The sequence below is a fragment of the Mya arenaria genome, chromosome 16, assembly GCF_026914265.1.
Source record: "Mya arenaria isolate MELC-2E11 chromosome 16, ASM2691426v1".
Lineage (NCBI taxonomy): Eukaryota > Metazoa > Mollusca > Bivalvia > Myida > Myidae > Mya > Mya arenaria.
Genome location: NC_069137.1, coordinates 32,801,345 through 32,822,904, shown reverse-complemented (window position 1 = coordinate 32,822,904; position 21,560 = coordinate 32,801,345). Strand labels below are relative to the sequence as shown.

Below are 21,560 nucleotides of genomic sequence, written 5' to 3'. Positions count from 1 at the left end.
AAGAGTTTGGGCGACGAATGTCATTAGGCACAATAAGATTTTTACGTATAATTAAAAAACGGTTACATTCAAGTAAGTAGTGAAATTCATCACCAATAACATTCTTAGTACATAATTGACATAATCTTTGGTTTCTATCAATGTTCAAATGCCTGCCTTTTTCAATTGGCAAGAATGGTTTCTAGTCCAAAATTTACAAAGTATGTTACAAAAGTAACTAGGTAACTAGTCAGGATAATCTTCAAAACAATGGTAACTCTTAAACATTCTATGTACAAGACATTTGGAAGAGCTAGAAACAGTACTAGTCCAGTTTTGCAAGAATTGGTCATACAGTCTACTTTTAACAATTGACTTAAAATTAACAGGGCTAACTGTTTGACTTCTAAAATAATCAGACAAACCAAGTTTGTTTAAGGTATTGCTAACGAAAGATAACCATGGAGAAACAATAAAATTACTATTATGTAGTGTTAGAACCGTTTTATATAACAACTTAGATATTTTACAATCTTTTCCATTCACTATCTTGCTCCAATAACATAAAACTCTCGATGTAATTTGTAAAGCTATGGGTTTTACACGAAGTTCACCGTACACCATGCAGTTAGGGATGAAAGCCTTGAGATTGAGTATTAATTTGCAATATTTCAGCTGAAACTGTTCAATTATTTTGATATTTTCAAAACCCCATACTTCGCAAGAGTATAACAACATTGGAGCAATCATAGAATTTTCCCTGTCAATAAGTAATTTTAATGAGAAAATATGATCTACTGTGCTATACTTTTTACGAAACCCAGCTTGTTCTTTACAAAGTAAATTATGACCTTCTAAATAACAATTTAGTCTTTCATTAATAATATTTTTAAATAACTTGCCAAAACAACTTAAAATAGTAATGCCTCAATAGTTATTTGGATCTTTAACATCTCCCTTATTCTTATATATAGGTAATATAACACCGCGGCTCCAGACATCGGGAAAAATACCAGAATCCAAAATAACATTAAAAAGTTGACAAAATAATAGATAAAATGTCATCTCTGTCTGCATGTTTTATAAACTCATTCAGAACATTATAAAACAAAGAAGGGCATTTGTTATTTTTCAACGGTCTAAAAACCTTTTTTTAATTCTTAAATGCTAATAACAGCATTTAAAAACTCATTGCTATATTCAACTGAAGTATCATCAAAGTCTTGGGATACAACATCATTACCATCAACAACATACTGGTTCAATTTGATAAACTGTTCATAAAATATCTGTCTAGAAATATTTGAAACAGTATCTTTCCTATCACCAGAATACTTGTTTAGCGAATTCCAGAATGCTTTAGGATCATTAGAGCGTAAATTAATAAGTTTTTAATTTACATCATTATAAAACAATTTTACTTTCTTGTTAATTGTTAATTCTTTTTATAACAATTACTACTATTACCCATTATATCATAACTACCCACAGTATACTATTCTTTCTATAATAATTCTTATCATGTATCTTTTCATAGCAGTATCACAGTCAGCATCAAACCGAGGTTTCTTCTTAGAAGTATGTGGTTTGTACATAGAGGCCTTCTTAGCAACAATTAGAATACTGTTATCAGCAGAATTAACAAAGAGTTCAGATATTTTATTTGTTAAACTATTATAATAATATTCAGAATACTTTTTATTGTTAAAAAAAACAACAACTTCTGACTGTTAAGTTAACAAGGTATCTTCTTCAAATCTAGACAAAAATCTCTCTTTTACAGTGTTATCCAAGATCGGTTTTTTTTTCTTCCTCTTCTATAAAGTCAACATCAATGTCATTATCATGGTATTGACTATCAGTAATATCTGAAAGATTATGACAACAAAACATTAAAGAAATAGACGAGTGTGCATCCGATAAGATAGGATCAAAGTCATTTATTACAAAGTTATTAACATTTGGGAAATAACAATGTGACAATAACAAATAGTCAACCAAACTCGTGTTTTTACATGTACATTTACCCAAGTACATATCATTTCCACATCTACCATTAGCAATACAGAGTCCAGTAGATTTGCACAGTTATTAATATTACTCTAATGAAAATCTTTCTAATAGAATACCCAGACCCAAAAGATTTTTTATTGACATTTGTCAAGTTGCAATATCATCTAAGTTATTATCTGCTATATATGTCGAAATATAACTGTTGTTTGCTGTAAGCTGGTAAATGTGACCGTGAGTCATCGTTAGCTGTTCTTGTTTAACCCTTTGTAAACCTGTTAATCGATTATTTTTATCAAACACTTCTGGTTACATCACAAACTAATTGAACATTTACAGCGCTTATCATTACTTTATTCTGTGTTGTATTTGTTATGTTATGTAAATATATAGTGCGTTTTCATCGTTGTATTTATTGCGCTATTTGGATATTGTGTATATTTGTTGAAAATCACCATGTCAAAAGTCCTAGACACACTTTCGTTTTCGACCAGTGGCTAGGTCTGCCCCTACATGGTTAGATATGTTAATAAACTTACACATTTAATGTATTAACATATGCAAACAATATTTATTTATTAATCATTTATCTGTTCTAATTATAAGCATGCAAGCATCTTAATATCTTATTCCATTAAGTAAACCTCTTTTAAATGGTTTTGTTATCAATCCAAGTCTGACATATTCTATAAAAATACAATTGTATACAGGTATTGCAATGTAAGATACTTTTCTATAGCAAGTATCATTATTTTCTTCAGAGTATTGTTTAAACGATTATTGTGTGCCTTCTCATTATCTTGTATGTGTATGTACCATTGTCAATAATTGTAAATATTGGTTGTCCTCATCGGCTGTATGGCTTAATATTGGATGTGAAATAAAAAAAATCTTCTATAACGGTTGTATCACTGGTAACAAATCGTTAATTTTAGTCATAAATTTATCATAATAACTCAACATATTGGATCGCAATTTGTTCGTAAACAACTCCTTAAAGCTGCACTCTCACAGATTGAACGTTTTCAACAACTTTTTTATCTTGGAACGAGCCGATTTTTGCGAAAATGCATGGAAACCAGTTATATAAGACTGCTGACAAAATATGGAATGTAGATGTTATATTAAGTTCAAAAATTGATGTTTATGCATTTTTCTGAAACCGTTTGTAACGGTTTAAGTAAAAACATAAATTTTCGAACGAAAATATTTAAATCTGCGATCTGACCTTTTGTCAGCAATCTTTCATCATTGGTTAATTTGCCGACATTTACGCAAAAATTTCCTCTTTCCAAGACAAAAAATTTAAAAAAAATGTAAAAACGGTATATCTGTGAGAGGGCAGCTTTAATATCTGGTTAAAGTGGTCAAACTGTATAAATTTCCTGATGAAAGAATTCATGGAGGACGACTTGGGTCTTCAAAATAATGTACCTTTATTTGAAACCCTTCAGTTTTCGTACGAGTTTTGAATTAAGATGTATAATTATAATGAACCATGGTCGGGGTTTCGTTTAGTCGATTTCAATGTCATATCTCGATAGCCAACCGATGGATAGAAACGTTTACTCGGTCATCGCAGTGATCAGCCTTTTCAAAATAATAAAGTTATTCTGCTGCTCGAATTTGGCCCCTAGTCGACTTCAGACATTCTGATTCAGAAACCATTTGATAAGATAAGTTGAAAAATCATTTACAAGTCTTCCTAGACAAGTGTTACTTAGTTTCCTCTAATGATAATGAGTATTTTGAAGAATAAATAATGTGTGTAGTTTGATGAAATATTTTTTTCGACAAAAGAAACAGGTTTTGACTCTTTTTCGAGACTTTCTGTTTTAAGCCAATTTTGTGCGAGATCGAATCCTCTCCTTTTCATAGCATGGCCTTGGGTGATAGCAAGCTTATTTTATAACTCGACCATTTGACTTAGCCTTTAAGCATGTGATCTGACCAATAACGCCAATACCAGTTGTGAATTCTGTTTGCAAAATGTGGTCTCTTTCAAACTCACTCCAGGTATATGCAACGAATTATGAACGAACGACGGACGGACGGACAATAGGTGATCACAATGCTCAAAGGTCCCGCCACTACTTCACAGTTCAGCTTTAAAAGGGCTTGTACCCTTGCCTATTAAATAGTGAAGCCAAGGTAGAACAAATTTCACTTGATAAAGCTAGAAATCGCCAAAGGAATTTTCCAATCTTTCGATTATAAGTTGATTGTAGAAAATGTTGATTTTAAACATATAATAATATGATCATCTTTTTAATACCTTTAATGGCGTCAATTATGTGATTTTGGTGGGAATTCGACATATTGGTGATTCTTAAGTGTATTTGGGGTAATGAATTATGTTTCCCCCATTCATGGGGAGACATATTGTTTTTGCCCTGTCCGTCTGTCAGTCCGTCACTACGTCGCACTTCGTTTCCGCTCCCTAACTACAGAACGCTTGGACTCAGGAACGTCATACTTGGTATGCTAGCTGGAAATGACTAGTAGATGACTCCTATTGATTTTGGGGTCACTAGGTCAAAGTTCAAGGTCGCCGTGCCCTTTAAGTGAAGAAATGGTTTCCGCTCAATAACAAAAGATCCTTTTTGTCCAGGAACTTCATACTTGGTTAGCTAGTTGTTCATGACTAGAAGATGATCCCTATTGATTTTAAGATCACTTGATCAAAGGTCAAGGTCACCTTCAGGTAAAAAAACGATATGTTGGCGGTGACCTTAATCTTAAAAATGGTTTCTGCTCAATAATTAAAAAACGCTTGTACCTAGGAACTTAATACTTTAGTACGTTAGTTGGCCATGACTAGAAGATGACTCGCAATGATTTTGAAATCAATAGGTCAAAGGTCAAGGTTACCATGACCTTGAGGTGAAGAAACGGTTTATACTCAATAACTAAAGAACACTTGCACCCAGGACATTCATACTTTAGCTAGTTGGTCATGACCGGTAGATGACCCCTAATGGTTTGAGATCAGAAGGTCAAAGGTCAAGGTCGCTGTGACCTTGAGGTGAGGAAACAGTTTGCACTCAATAGCTACATAACGCTTGCACCCAGGAACTTCATTCTTGGTATTCTAATTGGTCATGACTAAATGGTGGCCCTTATTGATTTTGAGATCACTAGTTCAAAAGCCAAGGTTACCTTGACCTTGAGGTGAAGAAACGTTCTCCGCTCAGTAACTTAATATTCTTTCGGTCCAGGAACTTCATACTTAGTATGCTAGTTGTTCATGACTAGACATGATCCCTATAGATTTTGAGATCAAAAGGTCAAAGGTCAAGATTACTTTCAGGTAAAAAACGATATGTTGGCAGTGACCTTAATCTTAAAAATGGTTTCTGCTCAATAACTAAAGAACGCTTGTACGTAGGTCAAAGGTCAAGGTACCCACTTGCACCCAGGAACTTCATACTTTGTTTCCTTGTTGGCCATGACTAGTAGATGACCTCTATTGATGTAGAGAGCAGAAGGTCAAAGGTCAAGGTCGCTGTGACCTTGAGGAGAAAAAACGGTTTCCACTCAATAACTACAGAACGCTTGCACCCAGGAACTTCATACTTGGTACGCTAATTGGTCATGACTAGTTGGTGACCCCTATTGATTTTGAGATCACTAGTTCAAAGGTCAATGTCACCTTGACCTTGAGATGAAGAAACGTTCTCCGCTCAATAACTAAAGATCTTTTGGGTCCAGGAACTTCATACTTGGTATGCTAGTTTTTCATGACTAGATTATTGATTATTATTATTGACTTATTGATTTTGGGATCAAAAGGTCAAAGGTCAAGGTTACCTTCAGGTAAAAACCGATATGTTAATGGTGACATTAAGCTTAAAAATGGTTTCTGCTCAATAACTTAAGAACACTTGTACCCAGGAACTAAATACTTGGTATGCTAGTTGGTCATGACTAGTAGACGACTCCTCTTTATTTTGAGATCAGTAGGTCAAAGGTCAAGGTCACCGTGACCTTGAGGCGTGGAAACGGTTTCGGCTCAGTAACTAAACAACGCATGCATCCGGTTATTTCATACTTGGTATGCAAGTTGGTCATGACTAGTAGATGACCCCTATTGATTTTGGGATCAGTAGGTCAAAGGTCAAGGTTGCCGTGACCTTGAGGTGAAGAACAGTCAGTCAGTCCGTCAGTCTTTTCGTCACACTTTGTTTCCGCTCATTAAGTAAAAAACGCTTGCACCCAGGAACTTCATACTTGGTATGCTAGTCGCTAATGACTAGAAGATGACTCCTTTTGATTTTGAGACCAGTAGGTCAAAGGTCAAGGTTGCCGTGTCCTTGAGGTGAAAAACAGGGTTCAGGAGCTAAAGAACACTTGCAACCAAGTGTTTAATACTCATGTAGATGATCCCTCTTGACTGTGTGATAAGTAGGTCAAAGGTCAATGTCACAATGACTTGAGCTGAAAAATGGTTTCCGATCAATAAATGATTAACCTTTAAGCCCAGGAACTTCATACAAAGCGTCTCTCGTTTTTTTAACTTTTGTTTCTAGAGGCCTTAACAAAAAGGTTATTGAATGTATAAGCTGAGCGATTGATTGTTTACAAAGTGAAAATAGAAAATTGCGCGACTTAAAATTGTGTTTTCAGTCCAAGTTTACCATTCTTGTACTTATTTGCAATTTGTTATTGAATTTTTGCATTATTTATCTTTTCGACGGCTAATGCACTTAAATGGGCACTATACAGTCGATTTTGTTTTATGTTTTATGTTGGGCGACGAAGTTTTATGCAGTTTGTTTTTGTGAAGCAGAATCAGAATAAGCGTCCTTTATTAAGTGTTATTAAGTCATGAGCTGTAACATATGTTAATATTTATAACAAATTCAAATTTGAACGCACCGTGTATTTGCTATGCAAAATTACTTGTATGTAGTATTCCAGCAATTCATCTATATGTACTCGGAAATTCGGAAATTAAATTATTGCTAGGTATATAAGAACTCTTGATGTAACATGAACGTCCCGCAATACGGCAAATACAATGAACGCAATATTTGATTCGGCTTCACAAAATTCCCTCATTTAAAATTCGGCAAACACAAATCACGTTGGATCCCCTGGTTATGGAGTGACAAAACTCATGCAATGTGACAAAACACGATCAAATCCACGATTTTTATGAAGAACAACAAACAATAAAACTGAGTTCTTAGCTGAGTGAAGTACATTCATGACTATTTACATGAAAGTATATACTAAACTTTCAAATCATAGTTCTATACGTCCAATGTGTTAACATGGGAAAGTAAACAGTAACTGCACTTTGAGAGACTGAAATAATAGCCAATGATTAGCAAAGTCCTCTTCGTCGTTGAAAACATTTTGGTCCATTTGCTATACGTTTGGTTCCAAGAATATTGAATGAGCTGAAATTAAAAGCACGAACAAAAAATATGTCTCGGCGCGTTTCAGATTCCTCTAACACTCTCTTATCGCAGAAGTCGTTCACAAGTGCAGCACCCATCACAGCGCCTGACACATGTCCCTTAAATTGTTCTGGAACATATTTTCCTTTTGGTAGATACGGGGGTTTGCTGAAGATATCATATGTTACGTCTAATACGCGCTCATAGTGGTCATGACGGTGAAGCAAGTAAACGTTGCTGCATTCGGACGTTGAATTCATTGGCGAAAATTTTGTCCTGCACATTTGTCCTCCATATTTGCAGTATACAAACACGTTTGTGTTCAACATTGTGGCAAAACCCAGAAGTATCTATCATGTGTTTCCGGTACAGATAGAAAACTCCGACCCGAGGGCACGCGCGTAATCTGGTAACGAGGCTTGCCGAGTTACCGGCAACGCAGCGTGCCTGAGGGCCAGATTTTTCGATCCGGACAGGAAACACAATGATTGATATTTTTTCTTGCATATCTAAAATTATCAATTTGTGGAAAAATTGACGTAGAAAACGAAGTTTTGTGCCTTTTTACCAAAAAGCGCGTGCGACGTTGTTTACTGACGTCATGAAGCACAGTAATTTTAAATAAGTAAAAATTGCGTTTTTTAAGATTATTTGTTTTTAATTTAATCAAAAGTCTGGCATAGATATATATTTGATTGCGCTTTATTGAAATAGCATAATATTATTTTCATAAGCCATGCAATAAAAGAAATAAGAAGTGTCGCGTTGTTGCGCGTGACTCATCTTAATTGGGTGTGTAAGATGGGGGGTTCCAGCACTGGTCACATGACTCGTTGTGGCAGTGTCTGGTCTCTTGTCATGCTGACTGGCGGTGTCTGGTGTCTTGTCACGCTGACTGGCAGGGTTTTGTGTCTTGTCATGCTGTCTTGCGGGATCTAGTGTCTTATCACGCTGTCTTGCGGTGTCTTGTGTCTTGTCACGCTGTCTTGCGGGGTCTGGTGTCTTGTCACGCTGATTGGCGTGGTCTGGTGTCTTATCACGCTGACTGGCGGGGTCTGGTGTCTTGTCACGCTGACTGGTGGGGTTTGGTGTCTTGTCACGCTGACATGCGGTGTTTGGTGTCATGTCACGCTGACTGGTGGTGTTCGGTGTCTTTTCACGCGGACTGGCGGTGCCCGGTGTCTTATCATGCTTAATTGCGGTGTCTAGGGTCCTGTCACGCTTAATGGCGGTGTCTGGTGCATGCTGACTGGCGGGGTTTGGTGTCTTGTCACGCGGAATGGCGGTGTCTGGTGTCTTGTCACGATGCTTGGTGGGATCTGGTGTCTTGTCCCGCTAACTGGCGGTGTCTGGTGTCTTGTCACGCGGAATGGCGGTGTCTGGTGTCTTGTCACGCTGCTTGGTTGGATCTGGTGTCTTGTCACGCTAACTGGCGGTGTCTGGTGTCTTGTCACGCTAACTGGCGGTGTCTGGTGTCTTGTCACGCTGCTTGGTGGGATCTGGTGTCTTGTCCCGCTAACTGGCGGTGTCTGGTGTCTTGTCACGCGGAATGGCGGTGTCTGGTGTCTTGTCACGCTGCTTGGTTGGATCTGGTGTCTTGTCACGCTAACTGGCGGTGTCTGGTGTCTTGTCACGCTAACTGGCGGTGTCTGGTGTCTTGTCACGCTGCTTGGTGGGATCTGGTGTCTTGTCACGCTAACTGGCGGTGTCTGGTGTCTTGTCACGAGGAATGGCGGTGTCTGGTGTCTTGTCACGCTGCTTGGTGGGATCTGGTGTCTTGTCACGCTGAATTTAATTGTTTGCCACGTTGTCAGGTTTATTTGCCGTGTCAGATGTCTCCTATCGTCTATATGCTTTCAGATGATTACCATGTATGAACTTTAGTCTTCCCGATAGCCGATAACAACCATTGTTTAATATTCGTTCAACAATGGATGGCCCCGTCCAAAAAGGATCTAGCTTTCCGCCTTTTCGTGTAAGTTTCCGGGTGTTGTGTAGTAGCACTTCGTCACCAACTTCAAACACGGATGTCTTTACATTTTTATCGTGATGTTTCTTCTGCTTTACCTATCGCTATGCTATTAACCGCGGACTTGCGATGCCTGGTTAAATCCAGAAATACATTTAATTTAACACTTTCGGTGCGATCCGTTTGTGTACCAGCAGTTGATGGCAGTTCTATATCTAGGGAGACGTGCTTCCCTTCCATACACAAGGAAAAACGGGGATTGCTGTGTCGTGCAATATACAGACGTTATATAGGCAAATAAAACGTACGGTATTTAGTGTCCCAGTCATAATGGTTTTCATAGTGGAGCGCACACAAACTGAATAAAGCAGTTTACTATTGTCTCTGAATTCTTATTTGGAATAGCGTACGCATCAACCAACCTCGTTAGATATTCAGTCATCACAAAGATGTACTTGTTACCTGAAATAGACAAAATAATATGCTCGTTATAAGAAAAGCATCGTGTAATTATAATTAATAACTGTTACTTTAATTAATTTATTCACTACTCAATACCGTTCTTATTTCAGATTCAACCTGCACATCAGGGCTTGATGTATTTGCTATATAGATGAAAAAATGCGTAAAAATATCTTTTTGATTGAAAGGTAAACAGTCAATGAAACATACAACGCCACAATTCATATAAGAAACGGAAATGAGATCCTGACGGAGGCTTTTTGAAACAAGAAGAATTGACTAGAACATAGTTTTACATAGTTTTACAATGGTAAAATATTTTCGTGGAAAACAACACAAATAAACGGCCTTATTTTCAGTAACATAACACCTACCTTTTATGTGAACTTGCATCATCTTTAACAAAAAGTAAATTAAAAATTAAAATACTATATTAAGTAAAATAAATTAAATTGTCAATGTCAAATCATCTTTCAAAGTAACTAATATAATACAATACAATTCTAGAATCCTATATTCATACTAGGTCTAGCACTCAATAACATAGATGGCACATAACTTTAATGAGATCTATCATCATTTTGAGCAAAGAGTAAAATAAAATTGGAGGCTGCTACTTTCACATATATTTGACCTCGAAACCCACTTCAAAAGTGTGACGGGGATTTTTTGTAACAAAAGGCATTATAGAAATAAAGTAAAAGTGGCTCAACATAAATACTCTGCACGCTACTACAAAGCATACCATTTCTGGTCTCTTCAAGTGGTCCGATCAAATCCATTCCTACTTTGGAGAATGCGTCCGACTGCACTTGTATTGGATGGAGAGGTTTGCTCGCTTTCTTCAAAGAACCCTTTCTCTGACACGAATCGCAACTCAACACATATGCCTAAACCTTTTTGAATAGGCCTTCATGGTAGTAGCGCTGTTGTATTTTGCTGCAGCTTTACATATTGGTACGACATGGTCTAAAATATTGTATATATTGTAAAGTGATACAAAACAAATTTAGTTGGGAGAAGCAGAAGATAATGTGACGTTTATTTTATTACAGATGTGTTACAAACTCCTCTCCAATTACATTCAAATGACCTCATCCATACGCGGATTGATACTTCTTGGCCAGGGGGATCCAACCCACCCTCAAATATGGACAACCAAAAAATCTAACACTAAAAAAACTATACAAGTAGGTTTCTAACGTATTTGTTGCCAATAGGTCAGGGTGGGATGGTCTCCGTGAATGTATGTAAAGCAAGTTCTTAGTACTGATAAAACTCTTCATACAAGGCATGCTGTATAATTAAGCAGATTTTCGTGTGCCAATTGTACTAACCATACTCCTACGGGTAAAGGAGAGCTTAAAACCTCGCACCATAGCGCTATGCTGTTGTTTTTTTACCGATCACCATTCCATAATGGTGTCAGTGCATGTATTCAAAGTCCCTTTACCCGGTCACGACCACGTCATAGGTTTAAAATCCAAAACAAGAGCTGTCACATTAAAAAAAATGCCCCTAAAGCAGGTTAGTGTTGAAAGCAAAGGCTGTATATACATGAAATAAGAAGTTAAGTAAAGCCACTATCTCGATGTGGTGAGCATTTGACCGATGTTCCACGAAAGCCCATAAAGTTCAATGACCTCAATTGTGAAACTGTGACCTTTACCTTGAACGGCGTGCCTGGAAGTTGGTTCTGCATATCGTCGCGGCGAAGTTAAATTATGACCCGAGTTTTATGATTATCCTACATAGGGTTATTAGATATTGCGTTTAAAATAAGTTCAATGCTCCAACCTTTGTCTTTCAACTGTGACCTTGACCTTCAACCAGCGTGCCTGGTAGGTGTGGTGTGCAAGTTATCACACGAGTGGGGACAGACGGACGGTTCGTTTACTATATCCCACCGACATCCCTTCGGAGACATAATGAGGTCGATGTCAAATTAAGGTGTGGTTATGTTGGAGGATGAGAAATGGTCACAGGTTATAATTGCATGAGCATTGACGCAGTGTAGCAAGGGACGTTGGTGCTAGACATAACGGTCCTATTTGGTCAACCTCGTACGGACGGATGGACGAACGGACAGGAAGAACATTATATGCCATCCCGCATCAGAAAATGTATGGGGTATAAGAGCATCCTGTCACTGCCATTCCCTCATAATGTATACTGTTTTTATCCCCCTTCTATTAACTCATAACAGTAAAGTGTGTTCACAAAAACAAATACAATTGTAACAACAATGTTGTCAACCATAATGTCCTTTGAACATATGTATAACTTACATGTGCTCATTGAGATAAACAACAACTTTTTTCGGTTATCTACATGCATGTTTTCCTTCTTATTTTATTGCACCGACTTGATGCATCAAGTATTTTCTTGTGCTACATTTTGACAACCTTTGATTTGTCCAGACTGAAAAATGAAATAATAATAATCGCAACCCTTTTCTCTTGTGTAGTAATGACCGAATTGATGTGTATGACTTTTGCATTGGTGTTGTCACAGCAGCCACCAACAGGTGTTCAATCTGAATAGTTGGTATTTAGTCTGACCGGTAGCAAACAATGATGATTAGAATCGTTAGTCACTGATCGGTTAAACTAGAAGTCTTATGTAACATTTGTGTCGGGCCTCATCACCCGTAGAGCTCCTTAACTAATTATGTATGAAATACATTTTATTTATATGATTCATGTATACATACTTTATCATGTTATACAAGTGTCGATTTCAACGCTATGTGTACACGTGAGAACAAATAGATCATTCATATGATGAAATTGAATAATAACAGAAAACTTTCACCCTTAACATTTGCTTGTTAAATTTTACAATCAATTGTATCGATGTGAACGAATCGGCTACCAAGCGCTGCATATAAATCACTCGTTCTTATAAAACGCCACCTGGCGGATATTCCATTACAAACAGGGAAAAAATTGTTTTCTAATTCCTTTCACTCATTACCGATGTTAAGGGCCGGCAGCGATGCAAAAGTTGGTGGGGAAGGTAAAAAACTAAAAAGTTCATATTTCATTTAGTTTTAAAGAACAATTTTTTTGGTGAATGAAACATATATTCTTGTCGACAAGTTTTTGGTAGTAAAGAGTTAGCAAATTTTAGAAAAAAAGATTTTTTCAGATTTTGGATGAAAAAACATTCACATTATTTCGGAAAAGTTTGTCGATACTTCGTTTTTTTTGTGTCCAAATGCCCCAGACTACCTATTCAACAATATCTTGACAGTTCTTGATGATATCTTGTCAAATAAGAAAAACAAATAAGAAAAATAATGAAAAGTGATGGATGAAATTTATTTCCGGGTCACAAAACTACAAATATCTTTTTTTTAAATAGCTGCAATCAACACAAATCCCCAAGACTAGGCAGTTCAGATAAATTTGACTTATAAACATATTTTTTTGTAGACATTTCCGGGAAATTGTAAATGTTTTTTATTGGAAATCTGATACATTATTCTTTCGTAAAACTTTGCTCAACTCCTAATTACAGCCTTTCATGTCGCAACGGATATATGAATCATGCTTGTTACATATTGAACCTCAAAACTAAATAGAAATTGATTTTTTAAACATTTTAAATTTTAATCCTTCGATCGACTTTTGCATCGCTGCCGACCCTAAATTGATGAGAACATTTCAGACTAACATAGCATGCGCGATTTCAACAACGCAAAGAACGGTGCTTGTGTTAAAAGTAAACATCAGGTCTGACAAACGTACATGGACCTTGTATTGGCTTAAAAAAAAAATTAAAAATTGTGTAAAAATTCGAAACATTATTAAGTTACTGGTGTAATTCTGCTACTTAATCATAAAATAAAAGTTAAAAATTTGAAACGAATATAATATGGTATAATACCACTAGACGTGTTTTGACTTCAAATATTGCAAATAAGTCATTTGTGCAAAGAACCATGGTGACTGTGCGATGCCCACAGTAAGTAAGAAAATAATAATGTTTGACGTTACAGACATCCGTAAGGTCCAATCTCAACATTACATACGCTCTGCCAAGCTTAAAGGCCTGAGAATAAAGTTAAGCTGAAATTTCGTTGTATTTTTCAAATCTTATTTCGGTTATTAGGCTTTTTATATCCATGCAAATTGTACCAATTGTATTTTCCAAATCTTTTTTCAGTGATTAGACTTTTTATATCAATTCAAATTGTACCAATTGTCAATAGGTAGAGCCGAGACTTTAAAATGAAATTTAATTAACGTCGTAGATTCGAATTTTAAATAAAAAATTGAAACCATTTTTGTCAGTCAATTTGTGCATTGTTAGCAAAATATGTAAAGATGTTTACGACTATGCTGCATGGAAAAAAACAACACATTAACTACAATATAACTATGACTATCAGTTTTACATAAGCGTAACTGTTATTATAACGGCTAGGCTATACATTACAATTTTGGAAATACAGATCATTTGCAAAACAGATTTCATTAGGTCCGATTCAGAGATCAGCGCAAGTAATTAAGACCGTGTACTTCTGTCATGTTGCACGAAGTCATACCTCAAATGGCTACGCACGCATACACTCACTGCAAATGAATAAAATAAATAGATATAAGGTTTAGACATGGTCGCCGATTCCCCAAGAACCTAAATATATATGGGTTTTTTAAAATGTCGGTAGGGTCCTTGTGGATAAATGATAATATTAAGATCTAGGCGTACGACATTTGCTTGCCGGCCTCAATCGGATTATTTGGTAGCGAATTGACCTGTGTTTAGAATGAACGTAGACAAAAATAATGTTTATTAAATAAAAATAGTTTAAAAGGTTAATATGTCGATATCTTGGCAGAATTCTTCTTAATCTTAATTAACTTGACACTCCAATTTAGTCAAGAGCTAATTTCAGCGCGTAGAAGAATGTTAACTTATTTATTTATTTTTATTTACGCTTAACGTATGTACATAATCTAGTTTCATTCCGTAGAAAAATATTTCAAGATATAACGCATTTGATCAAGTATAATAATATAACAATTAACAAAGGATATGTGGGGCCTATTCTAAAATATTGAATGTTAGTAATTCAAGTATAAGCATTATTAAGGTGCTACGAGAACTAATTTGTTTACTTCAAACGATTGCACAAAGGCTTGTCATTTAAATGTTGTAATTTCATGAGACCTACTCTAGTCTTCCAATTTGGCAGATAATTCGAAATATGATATATACCCCTCAGTTAAGAAAACATTACGAGACAAATACTGTTAAATTTAATCAAATAAATCATAGTTAGCTGGATTTGCAATTTAATGTAATGCATGTCTTTATTTTTGTGTTTAATAAACGTTATAGTTGTGGGCAATCGACGCAAATTGAACATTTTAAGGTTCATGTAAAGTACTACTTTTACGAGTTTTCAGGAGTTTTTACGAGGAGAAATCATCTATTTGTGATGAATGCACAGCCTCGTCCATCAGGATGCTATGTTACAAGCAAGTTTACATGCATCAGAGCATTTTTGGTGAAACAAATGACTTTCACTTTGCAAACTGAAATTTCCCGGACGAGCGCCCAATTATGTTACGACCACATAGAACGGAAATCAGCAACAAAACAGTTTTACAAAATTTGAGCTGATATCAGTATTGCTAAATTTTAAAACAAAAAGATAAATAATAGTGTCCAAAGACCAAAAGTTCACAAAATATCTGCACTGACCCATATATTTAAACGTCCACAGAATAACATCCATATAAAATATAGAAGACATCATAGGTGAGCACTATTTATATCCAACAATTCCCCTAAAATATTGGATTGCAATCCTCAGAATACTTAAATTCTGGATCTTATAAATGGTCTAGCACTAGTTACACTTTCAACAAAGGATTGCAATTTGCGTGTATACATCAAATAAGAAATAATGGTGATTTCATTATGGTAAGCACAGCCAAAACAGTTGTTTGACTGACAGCACTGTGTGATTTCAAGGCCTTGTCGTCATCAGTCATAGTCATTAGTTCGTGCATATTAATAGATATGTTTTATATGCATCGATTTGAGGTGACTTTCAGATCTTACTCAGCGTGATGAAACGACGCCAGCGTTATGATATGATTTTAATGAGATAAAAGTATATTTATTGGTTTTTTTTAATATGAATTTGAAAGATAATTGATTTATACTAAATATTCTTGCAGGTATGAAAATGCATGCGCTTTTGACCGGTGGATGTCTCCTGGTAGGAGGAATTCTCGGCGGAGGCATAGGGGCTGCCGTGGGTGGTACGTTTGGTAGGTTTCACACATTCGTTTGATAATAACATTTTTACTTTAGAACAAATCTTAGGAAACATACCATGTTGCAAACTCTGAGATACATTCCATTTATTCGAGAGGCTATGATGCATACTTAACGGTGCATATTCCTGCAAGAGAATTCAGCATATACAATTCCGTACTCATCATTGTGTTGTTTAATTATATTTAATAAACTCGACGCCTTGCATTTGGGTTGAGAGAATATTCGGGTCATGAATACTTTTAGATGTTATAACAGATATATTCTATTCCATAACATCGTGTTAAATGCGATTATGCTCACTATGCTTTACCATCGTCTTCAATAACATTGAGTCATTATCATAGTTTACGTTGTAAAAGCAAGGGTCTTCCCAAGGCCGTTTAGGGGCCCCGGTACCGCAGAGTCTGATTTCCAGTATCCGTATCGCCGAAGCGCTTTATAATCGTATCTCGTGATAACTTGAGTAGCCCGGAGTGCTTAAAGGGCCGGTAAGGGTAGCGAGAATAAGGTCTACCTGCTATGATCTGGATTCGGGGCATTTTCATGATTAATTAGCACGTGTCATTAATTGCGTGTTATCTTTATTTAGGATAATTGGGATAAGAGTGAGGTTTGTGCACTAAAAATGGTTTAAACCCCCAGTAAATTTACATTTTACTGACCGTTCCAAGGCGGTACCAAACAATCCTTGATTAACATGCCTATGTTTATATATATATATAGAATGCATGCACTGTGCTGTTTGTGGAGTTTTGTGCTGTTCTTCCATGTTTCTTGTTTGTGATGTTGTGTTCTATGTCTTTGGCGTTTGCCCAGTGCCACTTAACTGGGTTTATGTTTACACTTTTTGTTACTGAGCTTGTTTCTGTAACTTTTCGCATAAATATTGGTTTTACGTTATGGCAATGACAGCTTGCAGTGTTTTAATAGCTTATTGATATCAGATTAATGACTTTCTTTAAAACTTGTGCCGATCGCGAATTCATTTATGTCAATGTTTTTGATGCAGGGTTAACATTTTAGATATTTAGTAATTTACATCAACTATTTTCGGCAGTTTGCACTGCGCGGAATTCGTTTTAGAATTAAGCAAAGTTATTTTTGTGATATCCGAAAAGTCAAGTCAAAGTCGAGTCATGGCAAACAGTGTTTATTCGCTTATACCATAATTTATTACAAACGAAGTTTATATACTAAACACATTTGGCATGACGGCAGATACATTTTAAATTTAGAATTTGATACCTAACATGGGTATCGGAGAGTCTGGTATTTGATTTGGAATAGAATTTAAAATTAACTATATGTATATATAATAACATAATCTGATAAGTAAATATTAAGCCAACGTTCTCAAAACTCGATCTCTTGATAATATGTTCGTATTAAAAATGCTTATATATTACCCGTATGCATCACGCAAAAAGCTATTCTGTGCGTGCATAGATCTGAAAGCTGCATTTGATTCTATTAATAGAAGTTTGCTATGGTTAAAATTAGAGAACTATTATATTCAAGGAAAGTTTTTAATGTTGTAAAAAAATATTGTTTTCGTTTTTTATTTGTAAATAATCTACATGACAATTTACAAAATAGCACAGTTGTTAATGGCTTAATTATTGCGAAACATGATGATGATCACAGATTAATAGATTTTTTTTTAAATTGTTTGCACATTATTTCAGAAAGTTTTGACGATTTACAAAACGCTCTATATGTATATGAAAATTATTGCTACGAAATTAGACTTACAGTCAATACCTAAAAAAACAAAATTCTTATATTTACCAGAGGTAGATTGCCTAGATACGAGTTCACTCTTTGTAATGTTAATATTGATGTAGTGCCTGAATATAAATATCTAGGAGTGATACTTGGTAGAAGTGGTTCTTTTTGTAAAGCAAAAAGCAATAAAGGACATGACTAGTCTATTTAAAAAAGCAAAACATCATGTCTATCTATTGACCTACAGATTGATTTGTTTAAGAAAATTGTAAAATCGATATTAGTATATGGATGTGAAGTGTGGGGCTACGGAAATAAAAATATTCTAGAAAAAAGTGCAGTTGATCTTTTTGAAGTATTTTCTAAATATTGAAAGCAGTACACAAAACTGTATTGTTATTGGCGAAAGTACCGGTGTAAAGCCATTGAAAATAAGTGGTTAAGATCGCGAAGTGGAAATGTTTGCGAATTTCGCGAATGGACAAAATTCGCGAATATATTAACCAGCGTAAATATCCACGCCATCAGATGTTGACAAAGTACATATAAATTCAACCAAATCAACTGATTTTATTACTTACATTTTGTACACAAACATGTTTTATTGAACAATAAATGCAAAATATTGATCAAAATTTTAAATTTCGTACTTTTCAAAAGATGAGTTAATCATTTCTGGTTTCGCATGTAGTGTACCGTGTGTTTTATGAGCCACTTTGCATGAATAGGCTTTATTGCACTTGTACGTAAGTCAATGTCGTTCACAGACTGGTTGTGTTTGACTTTAACGGCAACGCAATCAGAATAATAAGTATGAAATATTGATTTCATGAAGATTTTGTTTGGAATGGCATCGAGAGGCTGCAGTTGTTCTGTACATGAAGGTTGGACGAAAACAACCTGGACGTTATTTGTCTTGAATTTCTCTAACCTTCTCACTGCATTGTGCCTTGAAAACGTCAAATATAGCCAGAGCAGCTTGATCACGTCTACACAAACAAACAAAAGCAACAGATTAGATTTACACCTCTATTGTGATCAAGCATGGCATAGCGACTGTTTATTTGTTAGCACGTAACGGCTTTAAATCAAATGTGTATTGTACAGTATTGTTTAGAAATGCACAAAATAATTGACATCAAACTGAAAATGCTTTACCTTTATATTTAGATGATTTATTATAACTTATGAAACCTGAGAGACCGATTACTCAACATTGACAACATACCTTTCAATTAGGAGAATTTCTCTAACGGATATTGATTCACAAATAATCAGTTATTGGTCAAAGCTTATAGTCCCATAATGTACAAAACTTTCAGTATCTGTATATTTATATTATGCAAAGTAGATATATGTATGACAATAGAATTTTAAGCAACGAATTTCAATGGATAAAACATATACGAAATAATGATGATTGTCTCAATGATGATATAAAATTCATAAAATTATGTAAATTCCTCAAGTGTATTGTTGTTTTTTTTCTCATTTATTTTCAACATATATCATATATATCAAGAATATGCATACACTTAAACATTTCTATGTTGGTTATAACTTTTTTCTAAAACACACACACATACACACACATACACACACAAACACACGCACATACACTAGCACACACACACATGCACAGACACACGCACACACACATACACAAAGTGATGTCCCTTTTTGTGTTCAAAAATATTTCTTTATTTATTTCTTGATTAAAAACCATGATGTGATATGCGTTGTTTAGGCTAGATGTGTCTTCATATGTATATAAGTTGTTTAAATTATTGAGTACTTCCCATTTATTTCTGTGGGTTTCATACTTATCTTTGTTAAATGCTATTTGCTCTTCTATTTTGATTCTTAATTTCAGATAATGCAAAAATGCATCGAAGTGTCTGTCATTACATTTTGTAGAGTTGATTTAAAAATTCATTGAGATAATTAGAAAATTACTGTACTTGCTCTTCTTGATAATGCCAAATAGTCCAGGGAAAATAAAAAAATGGGGAAAAAACTGCACAGAATTTCTTTTGGTGGATTTGTGTCAAATCAGGCATCACATTTAACATACTAAAAGTCACAATCACATGGTGCAAAATGTGTTTTTTTTGGGTAAAATGTTGGAAAAATTAAATAAAAGTGAGAATTTCTGGATTTTGCTGGGTGTTCAAGATCGTTACGAAACAAAAAAAATATATGATTGGCGCATCCTTTTGAAAATTTGATTCATAGAAGGCAACGTCTTTGAAGCACACGTACTTTAATAGATTATCCCGATCTCTTAAATATGTTCTGGGAACGAGGATGTCCCTTATTTGTTCCAAATATTTGATATAGTTCATCTTTTCTACTTGTCATGTACTTGTTTTCACTCACACTCATTCAATTCGTATTCACAACCAATCCTCGAGGGCGGTTCAAGTGGCCTAGTCGAGCACTCACAAATGTCCCACTCACGCAAAACACTTGAGTCTCACTCACACCTGTGAATACGGATATACCTTTCACTCGAAAATATCTCGACCACTATGTGATACCCTTTATATATTAATAGGTATGTACGTATTCTGAAGTACTGGTTCAGAGTCAAGAATAGTAATAATATAATCATGCATTCTGTAATGAGAGATGTTTTGTCAGATATTGGTGTTAACGCTGATAACTGGTTTTATAAAGTTAAAGATTTACTTACACGCTATGGTTTTTATTATGTATGGTGTAATGATGAACAAATTAATGAAAATCATTTTATAACTATGTTTAAGCAACGCCTTGTTGATGAATATAAACAACAATGGTACGCAAGTATTAATGAAAATAATGTCCTTACTGTGTATAAGGTAATTAAAACTGCACATGAGTTTGAACCATATTTAGATATGATATTGTCAAGAAACCTTAGAATTGCTGTTACAAAATTACGTATATGTGCTCATAATCTAAGAGTTCAAACAGGTAGATATGAAGGTATACAGAGAAATTTACGTATTTGCCATATGTGTAATTTAGATGAATTAGAAGATGAGTTTCATTTTGTGTTTAAGTGTTCTAGATTTAGTCAATTAAGACAGACGTATATAAAAAGATACTTTAGGGTCAGACCTAGTATGTTTAAGTTTGTACATCTATTATGTACTCAAAATAAAAAAAGCTATTCATGTTAGCCAAATACGTGTACGAGGCTTTTAAAATAAGATATGATATGTTGGTACATGTGTAGCTACATGTATTGTGATTATGTATGTAAACTTGTTGATATCATTATTATTTGTAAGATTCATATCGATGAATAATACAACATTTATATCGTTTGATATATGCAATTTTGAGTTGTTAATATGTCAAATATTCTGTAATAACAATCAGTACAAAATATCATGCATCACATGTTTCCGTGACTAGTATGTTCTTATATTGAACAATATTTAAGACAATATTATGTTCCAAAATAACTTTGTAACGAAATATGTCATATGTTATGTTAAACAACATTTAAAGTCTAGTTATATTAGTTCATCCATAGCTTTCCGTTTATTATGTGTCTGCTTACTACATTGTATAATTGTACAATTCATGTATTTGTATACAATTTATGTATTTGTGTGCAATATGTATGTTTATCACGAAAAACTGTATAAGTTTAAGTGAAAATAAAATCTGTTCTATTCTGTTCTGTTCTGTGATTACAGAGGATTAACTCATTGAGT

General features: G+C 34.9%; 1 protein-coding gene across 2 annotated transcripts in view; it reads left to right on the top strand.

Moving 5' to 3' along the window:
• LOC128222220 (uncharacterized) overlaps positions 1-21,560 on the top strand; it is a 30,221-nt gene that overhangs the window by 4,743 nt on the left and 3,918 nt on the right. Inside the window, exon 2 of one of the 2 annotated variants that reach the window (XM_052931152.1) lies at positions 16,023-16,106. In XM_052931152.1, the coding sequence (XP_052787112.1) occupies positions 16,023-16,106 (84 nt within the window). Of the gene's footprint in view, positions 1-16,022; positions 16,116-21,560 lie in introns of both variants that reach the window. The other variant, XM_052931151.1, reaches the window with a different exon arrangement.